Source organism: Phascolarctos cinereus, unplaced genomic scaffold (assembly GCF_003287225.1).
Source record: "Phascolarctos cinereus isolate Bilbo 61053 unplaced genomic scaffold, phaCin_HiC Scaffold_5;HRSCAF=322, whole genome shotgun sequence".
Classification (NCBI taxonomy): domain Eukaryota; kingdom Metazoa; phylum Chordata; class Mammalia; order Diprotodontia; family Phascolarctidae; genus Phascolarctos; species Phascolarctos cinereus.
In genome coordinates this window covers 339,337,384-339,363,755 of record NW_027555958.1, presented here as the reverse complement: position 1 = coordinate 339,363,755, position 26,372 = coordinate 339,337,384, and the positions used below count along the sequence as shown (strand labels likewise).

The following is a 26,372-nucleotide window of genomic DNA, read 5'->3' as shown; positions in this document are numbered from 1 at the left end:
AGTTGTTTTTCCAATGAGATATTTCACATTGTTTTCTAATTTTTCATTCTTTTGGATTTGTTCTACTGTGTTGTGATTTCTCATAAAGTCACTATCTTCCAATTGCTCTATTCTAATTTTTAAGGAAGTATTTTCTTCAGTAATCTTTTGGACTTCCTTTTCCATTTGGCCAATTTTTCTTTTTAGGGCATTCTTCTCCTCATTGGCTTTTTGGACCTCTTTTGCCATTTGGGTTAGGTGATTTTTTAAGGTGTTATTTTTTCAGTATTTTTTGGGTCTCCTTTAGCAAGCTGTTGACTTGTTTTTCATGATTTTCTTGCATCACTTTCATTTCTCTTCCCAGTTTTTCCTCTACTTCTCTTATTTGCTTCTCAAAATCCCTCTTGAGCTCTTCCCATGGCCTGGGACTGATTCATATTTTTCTTGGAGGCTTTGCATGTGGGAGCTTTGACTTTGTTGTCTTCTTCTGGTTGTACGTTTTGATATTCTTTGTCACCAAAGTAAGATAATATAGTCTGACTCTTTTTGCGAGGCTTGTTTATGATCCCAGCCAACTACTTGAGTTTTAAACTCTTTGTTAAGGTAAAAGTCTGCTTCCAATGTGGAGAATGTACTGTCCCAAGGTTCAGGGGTTTTCTATAGCTGTTTTCAGAGATACTTCTAGGGACCTGTAAATTTTCAGTTCTTCCAAGGTGGCATGATAAGGGTCAAGGTGTTTACTCTTTTCCTGGCCTGTGCTCTGGTCTTTGAGTGACCAGCCACAAGCAGTCTTTTCTCTCTTGGAACTGTGAGGTGGGTTTCTTCTCCACTGCCACTACAAGCTCCACTGCACCAGCACTCCTCCTCACCCTAGGACCGCCACCCAGAACTGTGACCCAGATCCAAGCATGGGCAAAGCAAGAGATTCCTACCTCAGCGCTGGCAAAGAGATCCCTGCAGTACCCCTCTGATCAGCCACTTGCTTCCCCCTCAGTCTGTGGGCTGGAAACTCAGGACACAGCCATCACCCCGGCGCCGGTGCTCTGGAACTGGCTCTGACCTAGCTATTCTCTCACCGAAAAAACAGACTTGTCCCACTGACCTTCTAAGTTGTCTTTGGCTGTTGGTGGACTGAGGAGTCAGGAAACCGCCATGGCTGCCTGTGATTCATTCCTCTGAGGCCTGCTCCAGGTTCGCTGTGGCCTGCGTGCCCCCACACCAAACTGCGCTCCTCTCACTGCACTGCACGATATGCCTTTCCGATCAACCATCCAGGCTGTCTTGGGCTGGAAATTTGTTTTACTCTGTCTTTTTGTGGGTTCTGCTGCTTTAGAATTTGTTTAGAGCCATTTATTACAGGTATTTATTTGGAGGGGTTTGGGGGAGAGCTCAAGCAAGTCAGTGCATTCATCCTGCCATTTTGGCTCCACCCTCTCCAGTGTTTTTTATCTAAATTTTTTTCTTCCTAAGGGGTATAATACTCTATCCAATTTCTTTTGGAGTCTATATTAAAGTCAATATATCAGAAAAAGATGATATCATTGGAGAAGCACTCTCTAGTCTTCTTATGTAATAATATTTTAAAATAGACAATATGGATCATTTCTCTATTACTTGTTTCTTTAGGCCTAAGAGTATGTAAGAACAATGCAATTCAGGTGAGGTGAATTGCTTGATGATATCTTCTCAAATCCCAACTTTTTCAATGAAAAACTCCTTATTTATTTGAACACAGCTTATATTTCCCAGTAATTTATAACCCTTCTTTTTTTGGGGGTGGGGGAATAAGACTTCCTAGGCCCTCCAGGATTTCCCGCAATTCACAATAGTCTAGTTACCACAACCATTACCCTTGTTCCTCGCCCCCACCCCCATTCTAATTTTCATTTCAGCTCCTCCTTAGCTTCCCCTATTCTTACTTTTCATACAGGAAAGTGAAGAGTTGTGAACCTTGGGCAGCCATAGAAGGCTACAGGAGTCATTGCATAGAAATGCTATACAACAGACAGGAAATAGGACTGTCTTTAGCTAAGGAAAACATTTTACTTGATGTCAACAGGAGTTGGGGAGAGTAGGGCCAAAGAGGGACTCTATGACATTTTAGTCTCTGAACTGTCCCTATAAAAACGAACATGGAAGTCAGACTGTATATTTGGGATAAACTAGTGTCCAGATCTGTCCCAAAGAAGCCTTAGGCATCTCCATTCTTTTCTGAAGCTGGACATCCCCTTCCCAAAGCCTAGTAGATACTCTCCTTTGCTCCTTCTACTGAATCTCTTGCCTTAGTCTCACTCTAGCTTCTCTGGTTTTCTTTCCCAGGACAGTCTTGAAGAAGTAAACGGTAGCAGAAAATGATGGATTTGGAATCAATTGGGTCCCTTTTCTCTACTGCTACCATAGTTCAGCCATAGTTAAAGCTCTTATCAGTTATCAGAATTATTGAAATAGTTACTTGAAAGGAAGGGGTCCCAACCACACCACTCCACTGCTTCCTTGCTATCTTAACTAGGTGAGAACATACCTCAATTAATCAAATGTGCATGGGCCTTGAACTGAGCACTAAAAGGCTTTTGACTTTGCACAAGAATCACGTTTGGATTGTTGTTGCTGAGTCATTTTTCAGCCATGTCTAACTCTTTGTGATGCCATTTGGGGTTTACTTGGCAAAGATAATGGAGTGATTTGCCATTTCCTTTCTCCAGTTCATTTTATAGATGAGGAAACCGAAGCAGAGTTACACTTGCCCAGGGTCACACAGCTAGCATCCAAAGCTAGATTTGAACTCACGAAGATGAATCTTCCTGACTCCAGAAAAAATCCACTGTGTCACAAATGTTTGGATAGGGGCTTAGGAAACTTGTCCCAGGGATTATTTATAAATTATCAAGCAAGTTGAGAAGTGATTGAATTCCAGAAATTGAAGCATACTTGGCATACTGGCTGAACCTCCTATACCCCCTATACCCTCCCATGAACTGGGTGGAGAGGAAGGTGGGGTATAGAGGGCCTTAGCTTCAGTCTTGGCTAGATCTCCTTTCCTCTCTTCTTCTCTGACCAGAGGAGACACTTGAAAGCTTTTGGGCTTCTCAATTTTGTATTAACTGTTTTTATTGTACCGTTTTAGTACATATATTTTTCTAAAAACTATTTTAAGGTTGGCTAATGAAATGATTTTCAATTGACAATTTGGTGGGGGAATCGAGATGATGGCATTAGAGAATCGCCCTGACTTCTCAGGGGTACCCCTAAATTCCTGAGGGGAAAGATGTAGCTAGTCAAGCTCCGGGAATTGCACTTGTCATTGGGAGTAGGAATTGGGATAAGAGGTTTTACCTGGGCTACACACCTAATCGGTCTCCCAACATCCAGTCTTTCACCTTTCACCTTCCTCTACACAACTGCCAAATAGATATTCCTTAAGAACAGGTCTCACTACAACATTCCTCTGCTCAGAAAGCTTCCCTTGCTTCTCATCGTCTTCAGCACAAAATCCAAACTTCTGTGTTGGGCATTTACTGCCTTTTGTAGGATCCAGCTCATCTTTTGAGGCTGACTACACAGTGACTCTCCCTTATAAACTCTACATTCCAGCAAACTGGCCTACTTGCTCAGTCCATGGAATTCCATTCCCTACCCTCATGCCTTTACATAGGCTGATCCCAATCTTTGAAGACTTTTCTTCTTCACCTCTCTCTCTCTCAACTCCCAATTCCCTTCAAGGTTCATCTCAACTGCCACCTTCTTTAAGAGATCTCTCCTGATTTCCCCTAGTTGTCAGTCTCTCCCTCCTCACCCCATCATAACTCTGCATTTATTTTGCATATAGACTACATTTTGCTATGACCATGAAATATACCCCTGGAAGAGTATAAGCTCCTTGAGCACAAGGACTCTCAGGTTTTCTTCCCCAGGACGTAGCACAGTGCCTGACACAATAAAGGTAAGTTGGTTGACTGACTGCTACCTGCGTGACTGATAAATGTTAGTGACCTTGGGCTAGTCTCAATCCCACTTGGCCTCAGTTTCTTTATGTGTAAAAGGAGAAGTGACTTGGATGATCTTTGGGCTTCCTTCCAGATATAAATCCTGTGATCCTCTAAAGCAGCTCCCTCTGCAGAGGTAGGAGGGGAAATGCAGAGGAAGCAGGAGCTCTGACAAGTGGGCAAGTTCCCTTCCTGTTAGTCACATTTCACCCTTCTGTGCCCTGAAAAGTGTAATGGAAAAGTTTCCCTGTATGTAGGTGGGGGAAAACTACAGTCCTATTAGGTGCTGGTAGTTGACCTTTACTTAAGCTATGATAGCATCAATCACCATGTAGATTGGTTTTTTAAAAAGCCTTTATTTGCAAGAAAAATACAAAATAACAAAGGAGATCCATGATGAAGCCTCATATGCAACACAAATCAAAAAGTATAGTACCAAGACCCCAACAGGAGAATACCACAAAGAGCCCTCATGGTTTGGAAGCTGAAATCTTCCTTAATCACTGGAGAAATAAACTCCATGGAGTCTCAGAGGGTACTTGTCAAGTTAAAAGGAATAAACTATTTTTCATCAGTTGCAATATTTTTTTCTTTTACAAGATGATAAAAGAAAGAAAACCTAGCTTAGTGTAGGAAGTTGAGACAGACAGTCTCCTTTCAAATCACTAAAATAGTTGGTAAAAACTCTGGTCTTTGATAGTAGGATGTGCATTTCCACATCTAGATTCTGTTTTCTTGGATCCAACTAAGGCCAGTAGGGCAGAAATCATGAACAATAGTGAAAAGGTCTATTGGCTTTTGCCATGTGCACATGAGAAAGCAGAAAAAATGGATCTGTCCTGCTGGGGCTGATTTCATCACCAGAGCCATTCAGTTTCAGCTAGGAGCACTCAGAGCAGCCTAAGGACATTCAGTACAAAATCTGGCAACATTACTCTAAACACAGGAACATAGCAGGAATGAGATGCACCCGTACCCAATTTGCCAACAGCTGTATGTGGTTTAAAAGGTGGAGTCACAGACAGAATTAACTAAGCTGGCATCCATGGAATATACTTGAAAGGTGGTTTCTAAGATTTTGATACATGTGTGTATGTGTGTTCCGATTACAAAAATGGGGGGAAAAGTTATGATGTTATGAAGCCATATGACTGTTTATTAAATATGACCCTTTGTTAAATGAAAAGTTCAACAAATCCTATCTGCATTCATAAGCTAAGCAAATAGACAGTAAAACACCAGCAAGGAAGGAGGCTATAGTGCATATATAAAAGATACTGATGCTTAAAACCAGAGAAAAATTTCAAGTGCATATCACTAAGATCAGTAAGAAGGAGAACTAAGGAGAAGGAGATCCGGAAGAAGAAAGTAGCCTAGCAGATGTGAAATACTCTTTTTAACAGAGATGGTAGCTTTTAGTAAAAACTTTATAAAAGCATGCCTTACTCTTCTAGACAGAAGGGTAAGCAGAAGAGTTGGCTATGTGTAAGCTATTAATAGCATATATAAATGTAAAAAAAATCACATTTTTGAATTACATCCTAAAGACAGGTCAGAGAGGTTAGTGCTACTGATCCACACTTATTACCTTTTGATGTGAAAAGTTACCCTTGGCCTTTGCACCATTTAATTGTGTGAATTGTATCAAAATAAGTTTCATTTACCTGGAAGAAGAAATGCCAAAGATGGAAAGTCCAGGATCTACATGGGAGAAACTTTAATGGAATAAGACCCAGAATGAAGGTCCTATTATCAGTGGCCATTGGGTACTTCGACATGTTGATACTAAGAAAGGTAGGGTGACCTAGTGATACTAGACATATTCCTCAGGTTTGGGGGACCAGAACTTAGCCACTATGAACTTAGCAATTATGAGATGCTCAGCAATGCACTTAAACTCTATTGCTCCATTTGTAAAATGTGGATACCTCCCTTCTTTTTATTTTATGGGGGCATTACAGAGGTATTCTAGTAGTTCTATGAGTGGTACCTGTAAGAATTAGAGAAAGCAGTCAAGTACATAAGTACAAGGTGGCTGTTGGTGGTAGCCTCATGGATAAGTTACTGAACCTGTATGGGTAAGTTGCCTTTTCTGTAAATTAAGGGAGTTGGGCCACATGATCTCTAAGGCCCCTTCCGGCTCTAAATCTGTGATCACTACAGAGCTTAATTAGCAGCATTTCAGAAACACTTCTAATTCCATAGCTTTTAAATTCCAGGAGAGGGCAGTATGACATCAAAATTCATTATTATCTTAACATTAAAAAAGCTTAACTATCAGCTGTTCATTGCTACCTTCGACTCACCATTTCTATTTGTTCACACGAGATATACCAATCTAATGTTCTTTGGTAAAACAAGCAGGGGGAGAGGGAATTTGTACACCATAAAATGTACAGTCTTAAAGTGCACTTCGCCATAGTCTCCCTCCTTTTTTAGGGACAGAAGGGGAATAATAATCAGACATGTCTTCTCCTTCCTTTTCCCTAGGCATAACATAAATCTAAATGACAAACGACTTTTGAAATTCCTAAATTAACCAAGAAGCAATACATTCCAGTCAATCAGAAGGCAAGCTGCTTACTATGTATTTACAAAATGTGCCACATATTACTGACATTGAATCTCATTATAGAACCCTACAAATGAAAATTTGGTATGAGAAGTATCTGTTATGGGCCATATTCAAGGAGCTTAACTTACCAAAGAACCAAAAGGACTTAATACCAAGGCAATTTAGTTGATAAAGTGCCCACCCTTCATGGACCCTGAGGACAGCATTAGAATGAAGCTATCAGGCTTGTATTAGACTTTAAAAATGAGAAATAATTTGATTAATTTACTACGAAGTTATTTCCTACCTTCTCATCCTCTTCTTCACTGCACTTTCTCTTTGCCTGAGTTTCTCCTAGTCCATAGAACCTCCCCAAGCATATTTATGATATTGTAGTGATTACCTAATGTAAAGAATTATTATTAAGTAGTTTTAGATTAGCATACATATCTGACTTGCCTACATTTATTTTCAGGCTCAAACTACTTTTTTATTTCATGGATCTACATATGCAAAACTCACCCTACATTTAATTGCCTTGTGGCAATAGACTTTTGATAAGTGCATGTGTTTAATTTCTGTCTTTAGCTAATATAGTCAACATTATCTCACAAGGATCAGAGTATGCCAGATTTTAGAACAAATGGGCAGAAAAAAATTAATATAGTGGTAAACAGATGTCAACTTCTACATTTGCTATGGGCAGGAAAACAACAAGAACTTTTAAATTTTATAACCATGCTGATAAAATAAGCAAATGGAAGATGTAATAGTAGAAGTTGTTAGTGGCAAGTATCTACCTACTTTGGAAAACATGATGCAAATGTGTGGGTTGTGTTCTGTGGTTCATATCTCACTTAGGTTTTAGTGGGATTCTCTTGAATTCTTAAATGAAAAGATAAGGACGATTTTTGGTCTACATCCTGTTTAACTCAGTTAAGGTTTCTGGCTTAACTTAAGAAAGGAAAGGTAATCTAGATCACTTCATGATGTGTCTATAAAATGACTTAATACAGGCCATACCCAACTCATAAAAGGGCTGTGTATGTTACAAAAATTCATTCGTTAAGTGGACTGTTTGGGACTGAACACATTTTCCCAGGGAAATGATGTCCCATATGGTGGATTCCCATGTTAGTTCACAATTACCTATAATGCACCTAAAGAAGAGTATTATACTAATACTACTGTACTATTTGTATCATACCTAACAATGCACTGGCAGTATTTCTATGGAGAAAATGAACCACACAGACTCCCCTTATTTCCACTTGATGCCCTTACAAGACAGCAGAGATTCAACCTCTTTACATCTGCTGGATATTAGGGTCTGGGGCTCCCACAGCTCCCTGTCTATGATGGTGGCTTCAGCAAGGTTGGATTTAGGGAGGCCTGAGGGATGGCAATATGGGTTTTGGAATGTCAGTGGCTGAAAATCTAGGATAGGGATATGCTACAGATATGGCCACCAGAACAAAGTAAGAACCTGGAAATGGCGTTAACTAAATGGGAGTCTAAGGCAGTATGGAGTCTACAGCAGTGAGGAAAAAGGGGAAGGAAATCTCCTGTGATAGTGGAGAGGGAAGGGGAATTCCTGTGCCCATGCAGCAGGGAAGGGCATTTTACAAAGGGGATGGAAGTGTGTTGAAGATGGTCTATATTCTAAAAACCCAATACCTTAAGGAGGCTAAAGGGATATAAGAGGCAATAAGAATGTAGCTTGTGAGTGAGGTCCATACTTGCATCTATGTTACTCTTCATGCATCATTGACTTTTTAGTTTCATATACTTACAAGGTCTATAATGAATGCCAATTACAATTACATTTTCCTTCAATAAACTGTAGAAGTATGAGAAAGCCATATTTAGGTTAAACAGGCACCCAAAGGGGAACCTTCACTTAAATGCCCAGCATAGTGCCTATTCCATTGTCAACATTCAATATAAATTCAACAAATAGTTTATCGGTTCTGTTTAACAACTTACTAAGCATCTATATTTTAAAATTACATACATTGTAAATTGTTTCAATCACATCTTACAGTAACTCGAACCAGGGAAGAAAGTGAGTTGGGCATAATAAAGAATGGATCAGAAATTTTAGGGATTGTCTCTTCTATTTTAAAGTTCATCTTGCCATGCTGGAGTTGATTAAATTAGCAATATCAGGCTCTAAATGAAAACTATCGTTAAGGAATTGCTAAAAAGAGTGTTGGTGGCTTAGCAAATAGTTTTATTTCAAGTTTGCCTCTAAACTTTATTGAGGTTGAGAGGCACCGTACTTCAAAAAAAGAAAAAGAAAAAAGTGTTAGCCTCAGGGCTTTGAGTACCTAATTCTCATTCATGACATTTATTTTTACATATATATATATGTATGTATGTATAAAATTTGGACTGAGCTTGAATATCAGATATCAGATTGAACTGCCCTAATATATATTAAACCCAGAACTAAATCCAAATATTAATACTTCAAAAAATGAACTTTTTGTTTTTCCCCAAAAACACATTACTACTGCCTAATTAATCAGTCCTGCTGATCCAAATATTAATACTTCAAAAAATGAACTTTTTGTTTTTCCCCAAAAAACACATTACTACTGCCTAATTAATCAGTCCTGCTGAGAGGATAATTTGGTATATTAGGAAAAGCACTGGACTGAGAGTCACAGCATTTAGGGCCTAATACACTCGGTGATCCTGGGTAAATGATCTAACCTTTTGGGGCCTCCATTTCCTAATCTGTAAAATGAAGGGGTAGGAGGCAGCATGGTACAATGGAAGGAGTCAGAGGAAATGGGTTTGACTTCTTATTGTGCCTGTGCTCCCCATGGGCAATGCAGGCACTTAACTAAATCTGAAGTTCTTTGTCTAAAATAAGGGGGTTGGACTAGGCTACCTCTCAGGCTCCTTTTAACTCTGAGACTAGACGACATTCTTGATTCTTTCTAGCTCTAATGTTCTGTAATTCTGTGAGAGGTGATGCCATCTATTCCCGCAGAGGAATAAAGAAAAGACGATAGTCTGGGGAACTGGGCAGTCTTCCCATAGCATCTATATAGACTCAATGTAGCTTCTATGTTTTTTTCTAAACCGTCAAGCCAGAACACTGAAGAAGTCTCTGAGCTAAGCCGTTAATTAACTTGGTTGGATTCCTGGATTCTCATTCTCACTTGTGGAGGTTTTTACTTCTTAGCTAAGTGCTTTTATAGTGTTGCTGGGGCGTGTCTTAGCTGGTACAAGAAATGCTAGAGATAGCTATGTTTTAATGAGAGGTCGATGGATCTATTTTGACCTCTTAATGGAGTCTTAAAACTTTTCACTAGAAAAACACTCAGTCTCCTGTGGAAGATGCAAAAGTGAGCCTTATAATAATTTAAAATAACTCATAGCTAATATTAAAGCATTTTGAAGGCCACTGATGGAAAACTCTCCTTCTAGAGTACAAATACCTAGAACTAGGTTCTTGCTCTAAGGCTTTACTCTAACCTCTACAGTATTTAGTTGTATTTTTTAAAATAAATTTTTTCTTGGAAAAGCTGAGCAAATAACATCTATATTTAGATCCCTGAAAGGGCACAATTATTCAATTATACTAGATGGGTATGTCAACTGAAGACAACCTCAAGATGATAGTAACATCTTAGTAAATGGACTTTATAGCGCCTTACAATGGATGAATGATAATGACATGAAAATAAAATGGAGCAATCGTTTAATGGTGTTTGGCCTCCAAGCAATGGAAATCAAGGCTTTTGATGGCAGACATTGCATGTGATTCCTTTTGGGTCATCAACAGCTTTGGGCTCTGGGAATTGTTCTTACAATCTATATCATTACAGTCAATGGATAATCTGATTTTATGAAGAAATAAAAAGCATTTTGCTTATAGGGATTGGCTACTGTATGAGCTTGCCTACCACTTTATTTTATCCTCTTGAAGTTCTGGATTCAAACATTAAATCAAAATACAGATGTGCAAACACATATACAATAACAACAACAAAAACCAAACCAAAAACTGCTTAGAGGGAGACAAATGTCATCGTTTTTGAAGTAAACACTTAAAAAAAAAGCGAGACCAATGTGCTGTACTCCCTCCATCCCAAGCTACAGTGGTTTTCAATGTCCAAAGAACCAATGGAATAATGGAAGAAACCGTTTAAAAGTGATTGTGGTAGGCTCCATGCCCCCTCTTTGGCCATTCCTCTTCCACCCACCTCCGCAAGACTTTTTCCACATCAACTCTATGATAGAGCCTACACAGCTCAATCAGTTGATCCACAGTTTTGTGACTATTCCGGAGCAGGAACTCCAAGGTAGGACTCTGTTGTTTCTGTTCCAGAAAACACAATTCATCATAGTGCATTCCCCATTTGCTTGCAAAATTTCTCCAGTTTTTTACTGTTGGGTGACATGGATCCAGCTTTATTCTGATCACATCTAGCAAGTCCTCGTCATTGAGCAAGTCACTGATGTTGGGGGCCTGGGGTGAGCATAAGGAACATGTGCAACTTTCTTGGCAAGAGTTGTTCTTTATATCTGTAGGGGAGAAACAGTAAGTTCCAGTAAGTCAACAAGAAAACTACAACTAGGTGGGTTTTTTGCATCCTTTTTTGAGACTGGTTTTCCCCATCTCGCTCAGGCTGGAATGGCAGCAAGAGCTACTGATGGGCCTAGTTCCACATGGATCAACCAGAGAGCTTTGATCTGCTCCATTTCCAATCTATAATGGTTTGCCTCTTCTTGGGCAGCCTGGTGGCCCCCCATTCTTGGGAGCTCACCATATTGGCACTGGACTTAGTATGGAAGCTCTACTGGCTTGGCTTGCTGCAGCTAAGAATTCCTGAGCTCAAGAGATCCATTAACCTTACTCTGTCTCTGATAGCAGGAGTTACAGGTGTGCCTCAACACACCTGGCTGTCTCTTCTAGCTTTAATCCCATTATACTCTGAGTTGTCAGTGGCATTCAAATAAACATGACATGCGATAGTCAAGAAAAATGAATATTTCCAGAATTTTTTTTTTACTAGCTTTATGATTTCCTCAATGTGAGGGAACTCTAGGGAGGAACTTCCTCTAGAGCTAGAAGGGACCATCATCCCCCTCATTTTATAGAGAAGGAAAGTGAGACCTGGAGAAATTAAAGGTCATATTGTCAGTATGTATCAGAAGTGGGACTTGAACCCAGGTCTTCTTTATTCTAAGTCCAGCTCTCTATTCACCACACCATGCTGCCACTGTTTTCTGTACATGTATATAATAGAGATGTATACCTCATTGGATATCATGGATATATATGCACACATACATATATATACACATATGTATATTGTATGTATCTCCTTTTACATACCAAGGAATTTACATTCCTCTACAATGAGGTTGCCAAACTATACCCACCTGTTTTTGTACTGTGTGAGAGCTAAAAACAGTTTTTACTTTAAGTAATATTTTATCATATTTTAAAATGTAAAAACAATTCTTAGCTCTCAGGCAGTACAAATGCAGGTAAATGGCCCTCTAGCTACGGCTGAGGATCAGCTGCTGTTCCAATGATGAGGAAGGGTTTGCCCTTAACTAGCTACAATCCCCTTTCTTCTTAAGAACTTCAAGGATCACACTCCCTTCTTTGACAGAGATGGCCAGTCCTCTATGAGTCAACGGGTAGCTGGTGGCTGGCAGTTTCTGCGGCCAAAAACCTTCATCTCTTTGTGGCCGCCCTGGCAATGAGTTTCTTTGAACTTAGCTAGGCTGGTCCTCAGATGACAGAAGTATGGTTGGTTTGCTGCTGGGTCTGTACGTAAAGCCTTTTTTGCCTTGGTAAGATCTGCCTGTCAGATCTTGTACGCTGCTGGCACAGGCTTCCAGGTTCAGGAGTAACTTCCATGGCACAATTAGGCATCAGAGGAGGACTCTGGCAGAAGAATCCCTTTCCTAGTCCTTTTATAACTTTTTCAGAATAGCTAGTAACATGCATTTGTGAGATAGTTGGACTGAGTGAGGAACTCCCAAAAGGGTTTTCTCTGAAGAAAGATAAATTGCCCATCTGTATATCAAAGTTACCCTCATTAGCACCATGCTCTACCCCATCTGAACTAACCAGCCCAGGCATGTACATAGCCCCACTCCTCCCTGCCCCATCCCCCTTCCAATTTTAAAGTCAAGCCTGACAGCTTTTAAATGCCAAACACAGTACTTTAGGGTGTAAATGACTGAAAAACCTTTAAACGAGTTCTTTAAAAACATACACACAAACTTGAAAATCCACCCTCTACACATATTTGAAAATGAGTGATAACTGACAATGTCAAAATACTGATTTTAAAAAAATTATGGCCAATTTATCATCCTTCTGTTTTTTCTTCACCCACGGGGCTCTCTTTGAAGCTGAGCCAAAACTTTAGCTATGTACATGGGATGAGAATCAGGCTGAAAGAAAAAAAGGGAAAAAAGAAACCCAACAGCTGTAGATTCTTCTCCCATATAAAAACACAATTCTTCACAGCTTGAGTTTTCTGACCCAATACAGCATTCACATATGGGGTGCTTTTTATGTTGAAGGTACATTTAAGTATCTTACTGAGAGGATAAAGGAAAATAGAGCTAGTTGGTGATAGTGGTTGGCAAGCAATTCATACCTGCTAACTTTAGGTATCTCCACGTAACCAGGGTAAAGAAGCTAATTCTGCCACAATGCTCTGAAACACCTAAAAGACTCCGCTTGGGTCAGGTTAAAATTGTGATTGACTATCAAGGCATTAGCTCTTGTCGATGTGAGTAGGGGCCACAAGGACCCTTAGTGAATATCACATCTCGTTCTGGCCTCTCTAACTGAAAGAAATAGGTATCTCAGAGTGACATATTTTATGACATATTTTATGATTCCTCTCTGAAGCCATGCTAGACACTTCCAAGTTACTAATGCTTCCCTTCTACTCACAAAAGCACTTTGCCTTCTCATGTAGTGGCAGAGATAAGGCCTGGATCTATGATTCCATTGGAATAGGAAACTCTCTCTACCAATGAAGGTCAACACCTTCTTTGCCTGGGATGTACTGAAAAGTTAGGTAACGTGCTAAGATTCACAACCTGCATCTACTGGTCTTCCTGGTTCTGAAATCACCCTCCCCACTCTGTTCACGATGCCACATTATCTCTCATATCATTATCATGTGTTACTTCATATTACTGTTAACTTGATAATATGTACTTCATATAAAATATTTGTCGTCCCTGATTCGACTGTAACTTTCCCAGGGACAGGGACCAGATTTAAAATGTGTACCTCCTCCACCATTTTGCAAGGATGGGCATTTTGCATAATGGTCAATGTTCTGGAAAGATTGGACATCTGTAAAAGTAATTCTAGTCTGAATAGTGCTTGGGCCCCTAGGGAAGAGGTCTGTTAAGAAAGAATTGGTAGATGGTGTGATGGCACTTGATATATATAGATCTGTTAATCAGAATGGACTAAAAGATTGGAAAATAACAACACTGAGGAACACCAACACCCAAAGATTAAGTAGCTTAAAGAGAGAAATCTTCTTTAAGTAAATGAAATAAATACACAGAAGATCACCCTTATCTTCATGAATGGCAGAGAAAGGAGACACAGACTTCAGCTGTAATATAAGAGATTTAGGTTAGATGTAAGACAGAACTTCCCAACAATGAGAGTTACATAAGGTCAGAATGAACTAATAAGGGGCATTATCAAATTTATTCTAGAAGCCTTTAAAACTAGTATTGATGTCCATCATTGCAAGATTATGTATAATGTTGTGTGAATACAGGGTAGAAGTTTTAAATAATCTCTTCTGGTTATGCGCTTGTATGATTCTATGCTACCTTTGTTTTTATATTCAAGAAAAAGAAATAAGCAAGGAAAAGAATAATCCAGTTATTAATGTGTTAGTACAACTGCTTTAAATCTTCAGTTTGTAAGATAATTTTATTTCTTTAAGTCACTGGTGAGAGCATGCACTAGTTTCGGTTTAAAAAGGCATGATGTGCCAAAAGAGTGATTGCCTTTGTTTTGTTCTTTGCACTTCAATCACTAAATTGACAAACCAGTTAGTATATTGGAATTCACTTGAGCTGGCAGCATCAGTGAATTTAAAGCAGCTCCTGAGAGTCATAGACTATAATTAGCCCCTCTGAGGGGTGTGGGAGGTGGAACATGTTTTATCTACCAGATACATTTTGTCCTGCCATACTTTAAAAACCCATCATGTAAAGTTACACATGAAAGGGTAGAGTGGGTAACGCAAAAGGAAAAAATGATAATGAGGGAGGGGAGATTTAGAAATCACAAAATCCAAGGCAATCAACAATTTTAATAAATGTTAATATGTCGGATAATTGTGAAATTTTATTAGCATGTAGAAAAGGCACTCATTAATTGTTTGTTGATTATGATTTCTACTTTCCTTAAGTAACAGGACAAATTCATTATTATTGCTTAAAGAGATATTAGAACCTAAAGAAAAAATGATGATGAGAGAAAAGGTGTTGGTGCTTAATAATACATAAACAGAGGTATTTTTGGAAAATAGCAGAGAATTCATTGAAGGGGTAGATTTAGATTCAAAGGGGTAGGTGCTCTTTGAATTTTTTTAAAGTTGATATTAAAGGAATGAGGCTACTAATGTTCAAAACTCACCCGTATTCTATAATAACAACCACCTAAACAGGGTCTCCTCCCCATTATCTAGTTTTGCTATGGCCCAGTGCCCCCCCCATTTTGAACTTTGAAGTTGAAAGCAAGAATAAGTCCCACAATTCACACATTAGGCAGAGAATTAATTAACCCTTATTAAGTACTGAATTTCGATGGACATTTCTTATAACAAGCCAAAAGTCTGAGAAGATTTGATACCTGTGACACTAGTTTGAATACTATTTGGGAATATAAAGAAGGACTGGAAAGAGAATATTGAGAATAGTATTGTGGTAATCTATGATAGGGCAGCTAGGTGACACAAGTGAATAGAGTTCTGGGCCTGGAGTTTAGAAGATTCATCTTCTTGAGTTCAAATCCGGCCTCAGACACTTATTAGCTGTGTGACTCTAGGCAAGTCATTTAACCTTGTTTGCCTCAGTTTCCTCATCTGTAAAATGAGCTGGAGAAGAAAATGGCAAATCACTCCAGTATCTTTGCCAAGAAGACCCCAAACAGAGTCACAAATAGTTGGACGTGACCAAAAAGCGACTAAACAAAGAAAACAACAAATCTATCATAAGGAGAGAGATTTACAGAAATTCTCTAACCTATGGTTGAGTGGCTTGCCCCAGGACAGTTAGGTAGGTAAACCATGAGGGCTATTATATGCTTGTTATTTAGATGAGAGAGACATATCTTCAATTTTCTACATGTGGAAAGTCTGCCTATGCCATCTGTCTATCTAAATCCAGCTCAAGTGGCATCATTTGAATTGTTAAAAGATTTTACATCAAGCTCAAATTGTCCCCTAGGGGTACATACACCTAAGCATGGTAGAAATCTTCATAATATTAAAAACTGGAAATATCATGCCTGTACCTTGAGGAGCAGGGCGCAGTAGGGTATTAAGCATTGGACTTAAGAGTCAATTAGAGCTGACTCTGAATCTTATCTCAGATACTTACTAGCTGTATGACCCTGGCAAAGTTATTGAACTTTTTGGATCTTATTTTCCTCATATCTGAAATAAGGGCAGCGGTGGACATGAAGAACTCAGAGGTCCTTGACAGCTCTTACATTTATGATCCTGACTTCCAATCTTTGTCTTTTTTGGAAGCGAGGTAAACTACAGGGTGCTTAAACTAGTTTAAAATGGAACGAAGACTTTTGGGACACCCTGCACTGCATTACAGGGGTAGAGAGAGAAGACTGACAAATTCTAAATTCCATTGTAATTGCCAGAGACGACAGACCTTGTTATATCTTTCCTCCCCTCGCTACCCATTATATCGTAACCTGCTTCAGGTAAGGAACTATCTTGCTAGCTTTTATTTGTATCATCAATGCTTACCACAGTACCTGACATATTTCAAACACTAAAGTTTCTTTCTGTCTCTCTCTCTCTCTCACTCTCTCTCTCTCCTCTCCCTTTTTCTCTCTCTCTCCTCTCCCCCATTCAATCTCTTACTCTCTCATTCCATTTTAGAAAACACATGATGACAATCTATTTTCATGGGGTATAGAGTTTTAAATGAAAGGCACAATGAACACATATAAAGAGAGGAACAGGACCTGTGATTTCACTGGCATAGGGAACTCCCAGGTGAGGAAATTCTCTCTACCAATGCAAGTGGACACCTTCACTGCAGTTAACAGTCTTGAAGAATAACCTAGATTATGGAGAGGTTAAAAAATAACTATGTGACATAGCTAGTATGTGTCAGGGGTGATCCTTGATACCGGGTCATTCTGACTCTGAGGTCAGCTTTCTATCCCTAAATCACACTTCCTGCGAATGTATTATAGTATCACAGAGTATACAGCATATAAATGTCATTTTTTAAAGGAGAGACACAAGAGAAGAACAAAAAGGATGAAATAATAAAGTTGCCGGTCTCTGGTCAATATCACAAAAAGTTCTCTCCAGCAAATCTTGACTAGAAACACTTGAGCCTATTTATATTACTTCTGTCCTTGCTTAATTCAGTTATTCAAGTATTAGGGAACTGTAATTTAACAGGCACTTTCCCAGGTAGAATGGGGCCTGGAAGACCTTCTAGAGGGCATGCTTCTATCAAAATGGCATGGCAATTTGCTTCAAAAAGAATGAGTCATCTTTTATTATTCAGAATATTACTTTAAATGACATTTTGGAATTACGACTTGAGCTTTCATGCCTGTACTACTTTTCAAATGAAAAGAAAAAATCTGAACCAACTATATGAGAGTGGAAGATATTTCTGAGTGCTCACATAATTCAGAAAATTGCTGAATGCATTATTTTTTTAGGTGCTACCTTGGTGGAAATTTACACTTCATAAGGGATTCAGGTACCAAATATGCATGCAGTTAGAAGCAACTAGTAAGATCTAATGTAAAATTAGACTGCATTTAGATTTTTTTTTTTTGGCTTGCAGCCTGTAAAATACTGGTCAATTAACAGTTAATTGGGCATTTGAACAAGACTCAGAAATCACAAAGGTCATTATTAATTGTGCCTAGAAAATGGTTGCAATCAGGATGTTGGCAGTGGATCACAGATTAAGTTAATAGATCTACTTGCAGGTGAGATGCTCTTTTATCTTGCATGTTCTGGCTGCTAGAGAACTATTACCACGTGGGTGTTTCCCAGAACTTTATGGAGGCACTGAAGCACAATTATTAGATCTGAAATCACTCCTAGTGATGCTCCCCAGGTTAACTGAGGCTGGAGCTGAGACATCTGATAACTTAAAAAAAAGATGTGGTTAGCAAAAATGTAGCTAACTACATTTTTATATTGGGGCCTTTGGAGACAGTCAAAGTCTATGAGAAAATGACCCTTTAGCATATATTTTTAAAATGTAGTTAGCATTTTTATACTGGGGACTTTGGAGAGGTCAAAGTCTACGGATGAGAAAATGTTTCTTTATCATACATGTTACTTTAAATTCTAAAGGATTTGTAAAATGAAATGTATCTGTGTGTCAGAGTTGAGTTAACTATTTTTTCATTATGGATGTGCAAGCACACAGCTTTTCTTCGTGTGGTTTCCAATGTGGTTGATAGCAAAACTATTTAAATGCCACTTCATGGTTTTGACAAATTAACTGTCTAGTCATGTGTGCACATACAACAGATGCAGTCGCTACGTTGAGAGCTAGAAGGTGATAAAGAATCATTCTTATCATAATCCCAAACTAGTAACAGGAGGCCAGTTTGGTGTGCTTATGGAAGAACATGGGGAAAAGAGACACAGAACTGGCAAACATGGATAGGCTGCAATCTGCATCACTGGAGGGAGTACCCATATTGGTGAGATAAAAAATGATTTTTTTATTATCCAGAAGAAACTGGCTTAGGAGCTCTGGTGAGTTTTCTCCTCTTTTCCAAAATATTCTTATAAGATGACATCAACTTGGAAGCTGTGGCCCCTAACACTATAACTGCTGCTAATGAGTGCTGTGTTCTGACCAATTGTTTGAATTGTTTTGTGTCTTGTTTTGCTTCTTGGAGGAGTGCTGTCTATTTTTATCCATCTCAGGAATGAGAAATGTTTTGGAGAGACATAGAATAATGTAAATCAAGTAAATTGAGCTCTACTGGGAGAAAGCTACTAAATAAAAATATAAATTTCTTTTAAAATCACATCGTAATTTTTTTCCTCACTATGGCTATATCTTATATTTTCAGGAAGGCCCCCCAAATTATAATTAACTAAAACATCCAAGTAACTGAATCTTACCCCTTTCAATGACAAAATTAAAAATAATTATCTTTAATAGAAATATTTTGAAAGTGCATCACATGTTTTAATACCTTTCAAAACAGAATATACTAAGCATATGTAAGAACTTGGGTAAGTTATTTCTTTTACTAATCTTCAAAATGTTGGAGAGAGATTAGACGATCATTAAGGTCCAAAACCCTAGGATGCTATGATAATTTGACCTTTTCTTAATAGCTCAGGGTCAACATTATGAATATCGATTTTTCTAATGGTACTATTTGTTCCTATATCATAACTGACTTTTCTAGGTTTTATGTCGGTATTTTAATTCTCATCTTTCTCCCATCTCATAGTCAATCAGGCTTTCATTTCCAACTAGACTACTACCTAGCAATCTTTACTTCCCCATCTCTCAACTCCAATGAGCTGCTTCTAATCTGTTAAGGACTATGAAAGATAGCACTCATTTGCAGAGCATCAAAAAATACACTAGGAAAAATCATAAGCTCTAGAGGTGGAAGGGATCTGAGAGACCATCTCTTAACCTATTTTAGGTCCAATTAACCTATTTTTACAATTGAGGAAACCGAGGCTCAGAGAAGTTATTTTACACTCTCTCCCTTCTCAAATTATCTTTACTTATTTATGAATGAGTCATATCCCCCAGCAGAATATTAGGATGCTTGAAGGCAGTGTTTTCTAGGTGGTCCAGTGGACAGAGCACTGGACCTGGAGTCAGAAAGACCTGAGTTTGAATATTGCCTTAGATCCTTACTGTGTCACCCCAAGCCAGTTACTAACCTGTATTTGACTCAATTTCCTCATCTGTAAAATAGGGATGATAATAGCACCTACTTTTCAGGGTTGTTATGAGGATGAAATGAGATAACACATTTAAAAGACTATTATTGTATTATTTATTATTCCTTGCACATAAGCAGGTGCTTAATAAATGTTTATTGAGGTCATACAGATAGTAACTGGGGGTAGAGGTGCAACCAGGATTTGAATCCGAGTCTTCTGATTCCAAGATTCAATGCTCTTTCCATTAATAGCATGTTTCCTTTTAGTAGTGAATTTAAGATTGACTGTCTCTTAAAATTTACATGACACATCCACAAAGGCCTGCTGCACTGTAATCATTTTTTTTCATTGTGATTTATTTAATGACTTTAAACTTAAAATGTAGTTTTAAATAAGTTTGGGCTTGTCTGTAAAAAAAAAAAGAAAGAAGGAAGGAAGGAAAGGAAGGAAGGAAGGAAGGAAGGAAGGAAGGAAGGAAGGAAGGAAGGAAGGAAGGAAGGAAGGAAGGAAAGAAGGAAGAAAGGAAAGAAAGAAAGAAAAAGAGAGAAAGAGAAAGAAGAAAGAAAGAAAGAAAGAAAGGAAGAAGAAAGAAAGAAAGAAAGAAAGAAAGAAAGAAAGAAAGAAAGAAAGAAAGAAAGAAAGAAAGAAAGAAAGAAAGAGCTATGTGGACAAAGATTAAGTCTTGCTTTCATATGCAGACAAATATCAACCAAGCTATTTCAGGGATCTTAGAGGTTACTAACTTAATATAGAAAACCCAAAAGGAGTTAAAAACTGAAATTAACACATATGTATACAGTCAGTCAAACTGGCATGGCCAAATAATTTTAAGGCTGTTCAATTTTAAAAGCTCACTGTCTCTAAGAGTTTTTATCTTAAATTTTATCTTTTGCAATTTTTATCTTAATGTAAGTTAGCTACAGGCACATGCTGCATCTCTAGGTGGTGCAGCAGATACGGCACCCAGCTTGGAGTCAGGAAGACTTATCTTCCTGAGTTCAAATCTGGCCTCAGACACTTACTAGGCTGAGTGACCCTGGACAAGTCACTTCACCCTATTTGCCTCAGTTTCCTCAGCTGTCAGATGAGCTGGAGAAGGAAATAGCAAACCACTCCAGTATATTTGCCAAAAAAAACCCAACCCTCAAATGGGGTCAGGAAAAGTCAGACATGACTGAAATGATTGAACAATAACAACAATCTCTGATCCTAGATCCAGAGCTCTTCTCTTACACTATGATGATGCCTCCTTGAGGACAAGACATTTGAAACTTCACATATAGTATAAACCAAGTTTTAACAAATGGTAGTTTGGCAATTTCTCAAAATATTTCTTTCTGTTTTACACATTTGTTTTCAGTTGGAAAATGTTATTTTGTCAAATCCTTTTTTTTCCCTTAAATCTGGCACTTGGCTGTCATTGAGGCTTAAACATCATTAAGGCAAGAGGTTACCTGAAAGTGGATCCCCAGTACTGTCTGGATAGCCATTTTCTTCTCGCTGCAAACAAAAAGAGCAAACTTCATTAAACTTACATGAACTATTAAACAAAACTAATGATAATTATCCTAGTTAATCAGCAAGATGGCTATAAAAATGTAGAATTTTGTGATAGGTTAATATATGCCATATAAGGGAGAAAATATAGATAATTAATCTTCAATGATGTAAAATATATTTTAAATTTAAAGGATATATCCTTTTTAAACAAAAATTAAAGCATGAAAGAGTCGCTTAATTTTCTTTTTACATTATAGACAAGGGTATGCTTTCCAAAAAACTCATAGGACATACTTTTAAGTTCAATCTACGTTATTAACACTTTTCTTAAGTGACAGTCATACAAACAATAAATCATGCCCTGATTTGTAGAGTTTGCTGATTTCTAAGGTGTAAATACTCACAGTGAAAATCTAACAATCAGCTAGCTAGTCAGAGCTGTCTCCAAAATAGATCACTGCTTATTTAATTATTTATACATGTTCCACCATATTGCCTTTCACCATAAATAAAATGCTTCTCATATATACACACACACACATATATACACACATATACATACATACATATTTAATATATTATAAATATATAAATATATTTAAATCTATAAATGTGTAAAATATATAAATGTATACATTATGTATACATTATATATGAGTTGTACATAATATAACATTTACATGTATTTATATATTTTTACATATTTATAGATTTAAATATATTTTATATATCATATATGTATATATATGTGTATCTATGTATGCATGTGTATGTGGACAGAGAGAGAATAATCTGGACCGTATTATGGGTTATAACTTAATGTAGTTTATTTTTATTTTAAAGGATTTTTTTTAAGAGAATTTTTTTTTTTGGCAACTGTTAAACGACTTGCCCAGGGTCACACAGCTAGTAAGTGTCAAGTGCCTGGTCTGAGGCCAGATTTGAACTCAGATCCTCCTGACTTCAGGGCCAGTGCTCTATCCACTGAGCCACCTAGCTGCCCTTAAAGGATTTTTTAAAAATATGTTTTTAATTCTAGTGTATCCTAGTCTCAGCATATTCAAAAGCAACATATGTATGGTAAATTCACCTCGATACAAAGCCTCCTTCTCTGTAGTCCCCATTCCTCTCTACCTGTGGTGAACAGAAGGACCAAAACCAAACCAAACCAAACAAAAAACCACCTCTCCAATGGTTAGGCATGAGGATGCATTTTGCCAGAGAATTTGGGGGAAGAAAAGGGCGCTAGTCTTCTTTAAGACTGTCAAGAACAGAAAAGATCATAGATCTGTTCTGGAGCTAGAAGGGACCTTCGAGGTCAAATCCAATGCTCTCATTCTGTAGAAAAGGAAAGTGAGACCCAGCCATAGTGGGTCTCACAGTGACTTTAACCCAAGGTTGGAAGGAAAAGGCACTGAACCAGACCTGGAGCCCAGATCCTCATTTGCCAAACGCAGTCTTTCCATTAATAAAATTTGGGTAGGAGACGTCTCCAATATAGTCCTTTCCAGAGACAAGGCTTTGTGTTTTACAACCTCTAGGGAACCTGACCACAGGGACAGCTAGTCCTAACTAGCTGTGTGATCTTGAATAGGTTGCTTAGCCTCTCTGAGATGCTGCTTCCTAACTCATAAAATAAAGGGGTTGGCCTATATGATCTTAGGTCATCCCTTCCAGCACTAAAATGCTATAATTTGATGCCCTTTGCTATTAGCTCCAACTTGAGAGACTATCTTTAAGACAGGAAGGGGAACAAGAACGTATGAAGTGCCTACTATGTGTCAGGTACTGCACTAAGTGCTTTACAATTACGATCTCACTCGATCCTTGTGCTCACATCTGTGTTTCAGCTTCAGTATTAACATCAAGGTTCTTATTTTTATCACTTAAGATTATAGCATCATCATGGGAAAAGCTGGGCAAGGGAGGTCAAGAAATTATCAAGTGTGATGCCTTGTCTCTAGAAAGAACTATATCGAAGACATTTCACAAGAGATTTGTTCATGGAAAGACCCCTGCATTTGGCATAGGAGAAGCTGGACTCCAAGGCTGGTGCAGTCCCCTTTCCTTCTGGCCTTGGGTTAAAGTCACTATAACCTTCCTGGGCCTCACTTTCCTTTCTCTATAAAACGAGAAAGTTGGATTTGACCTCTAAAATCCCTTCTAGTTCTAGCTCTATGATTTTTTTTTCCCTTAACAGTCTTCAAAGAAGACTCTCCCCTTTTCTTCCCCTAAATTCCTTGATAAATGCATTCACGTGTCTAACAGTTGGAGAGGTGTTTTGTTTGTGTGACTAATTTTTTTAAACGACTCACCTGCTTCAACTAAATCTCCTCCCCTCAAAACTGTCTTTAGTGGACTAAAGAAAAGCTGCTCGCTGTCACTCACGCAATATCTTTTCATGAACTTGAAGGCTGTAATTTCCCCTCAGCCCCTCCAGCCTAGTAGCATTTTTTCCTGATGTGTACAGAGACAGTTGCTGGAGGAACAGAACAGATCCTTTTCTATCTGACCTTTTAGCTCTATACAAAGCTAAACACAGATTCTAAAATTTTAGGGACCTCATTCACCAGGTCATGCAGAGGCCTGCCTTTTCACATCTTGAATAGTTTCAGAAACTGAGGATCATGGTACATTGATTTTTTCCATCTTATAGTTTCCTTATACTACTGAATTTAAAACTTGGGCTGAAGGAATGGAAGCAGGAACTTTCTAAGGTAATACTAAGAGACATGAATGTTAGCACTTGTACACATTTCACAGTAGCATTTTTGTAGCTTTTTTTTTTAAGGTTCACAAAGCACTTTACAAATATCATCTCATTTGATCTTCACAACAACCCTAGGAGGTGGTTGCTACAATTACCCACTTTTTTTTTTCACAGATGAAGAAACTGAGGCAGATAGTGCTTAAGTGATTTGCCCATGGTCATAACAGCTAGTAAGTGTCTGGGGTCAAATTTGAACTCAGGCCTTTCTGATGCCAGGTCCAACGCCCTATTCATTTCATTACCTAGCTACCTCTCGTCAAGAAGAAGTGGTTTTACATATAAATGAAACTACTAATAACTAATATGTTATATGGAACATTTAATTAGAGAAATGTAAAATATTTTAGTAATTTTTACTGGAATTAAAACCACTGTATTTTTTTAAAAAATCTTTTGAATGTTGTTTAAAAACTGTAGGAAGAGATACTGGCCTTTTGGATGGGTAGTTTTTGAAGCAAACTTGGATTGGATCACCTCTATGGGAGGTTTAGAGGAGGATATAGACAAAAGCTGAACACGATGAGAAAGTGTGGATGATTTGAGAGCTATGATGTTGCAGGGGATGCTCACATTGATGAACACTGATGAGATCACAACTCTACTGGGGTATTACTAATCTTTATCCTGAAAGTACTTTTTACTGAGCTACATGCCTGGGGCAATGTCATCCCCAATATACAGGTGGGGATTATAGCTAAAAGAATCATTAAGTAACTTGCTAAAAATTTCTAAAAATTATTTTAACTGAACCTGCAATTTCATTAGTTTAGGGAACTCTCAGGAGATAACTTCCTCTTTCAATGTAGGTCAGCAACTTCTCTAAAAATTACAGTTATCTGAGAGTTGCCTTGGAAAGTGACAGGATAAGTGACTTACTTAGGGTGGTATACCCAATGTGTGTCAGAAGATGATGGGGTGCCCCAAGATCATGTCTCTGGATGCCTCCCAATTTCTCAGCAGACCCCTGTCCTGTGAGAAAATTTCCTCGCTGCAGAACACATTCTCTCATCACAACAGACGGAGGGGTGCCCGGCTCAAGGGTTTTTGTCCCTGGCTGGCCCAAGAACTCTCCCTCCCACCAGATCCCCAAGATGCATGTCTCTGACAACTCCCTCAATGGCTGGTACGCTCCCTACATTTTCCCATCCGTAGCTTCCAGACACCTGGACCCTTACATTATCTAATCAGCACCCCTGGCTTTCCTTTCCCATGCCCCTTTTCCATATAAGCCCCAGCACCATCCTCACTCTCTTGCATGTTCCCTAAGGACTGTTGCCAGCTTTTGTAAAGCGTTACAATAAACTTTTTGCCACTTGACTAAGAAAAGACCTGAGTGTCTGAATTCCTTCCAGGAAATTCTGCCTTGGCATTCTCGGGGTCCCAGGACCCCCAAAACCTGTTCAAAGAGGGTCTTGAAACCAGGGCTTTTCCTCCATGAAGCTGACTGTCCGCTACTATACATGACCTCATGCTTAAGGTTATTATGGAAGAATCTGTACTTCTTCTTGTTCGATTGTGTCTGACTCTTTGTGTCCCCATTTGGGATTTTCTTGGTAAAGTTACTGGAGTGGTTTACCATTTCCTCCTCCAGCTCATTTTACAGATGAAGAAACTGAGGCAAACAGGGTGAAGTGACTTGTCCAAGGTCACACAGCTAGGAAGTATCTGAGGCCAGATTTGAACTCAAGAAAATGAGCTGTCTCGACTCCAGGCCTAGCACCCTATCCACCGCACCACCTAGCTGCCCTACTTGAATCCAAGAATGTAGAATTATAGATAATTTTGATTACATTAAATTGAAAAGTTTTTGCACAAACAAAGCCAATGCAACTAAGATTAGAAGGAAGGTAGAAAATTGGGAAAGAATTTTTACAACCAGTCTTTCTGATAAAGGCCTCATTTCTAAAATATATAGAGAATTAAGACAAATTTATAAGAATAAACAAGCCATTCCCCAATTGATAAATGGTCAAAGGATATGAACAGGCAGTTCTCAGATGAAGAAATTAAAGCCATCTATAGTCATATGAAAAAATGCTCTAAATCATTATTGATTAGAGAAATGCAAATCAAAACAACTCTGAGGTACTACATCACACCTATCAGATTGGCCAACATGACAAAACAGGAAAATGATAATTGTTGGAGAGGATGTGGGAAAATTGGAACGCTAATACATTGTTGGTGGAGTTGTGAAATGATCCAACCATTTTGGAAAACAATTTGGAACTATGCCCAAAGGGCTACAAAAATGTGCATACCCTTTGATCCAGCAATAGCACTTCTAGGGCTATATCCGAAAGAGATCAAACAAATGGGAAACGGACCCACATGTACAAAAATATTCATAGCAGCTCTTTTTGTGGTGGCAAAGAATTGGAAATTGAGAGGATGCCCATCCATTGGGG

General features: G+C 38.4%; 1 protein-coding gene across 1 annotated transcript in view; it reads right to left on the bottom strand.

Moving 5' to 3' along the window:
* Positions 1–4,298: 4,298 nt before the first annotated feature.
* EDARADD (EDAR associated via death domain) overlaps positions 4,299–26,372 on the bottom strand; it is a 100,277-nt gene continuing 78,203 nt past the window's right edge. Inside the window, exons 5-6 of the mRNA XM_021000419.2 lie at positions 21,149–21,194; positions 4,299–11,058 (exon numbers count right to left, since the gene is read on the bottom strand). Coding sequence (XP_020856078.1) covers positions 10,679–11,058; positions 21,149–21,194 — 426 coding nt within the window. The 3' untranslated portion in view covers positions 4,299–10,678. The remainder of the gene's footprint in view (positions 11,059–21,148; positions 21,195–26,372) is intronic.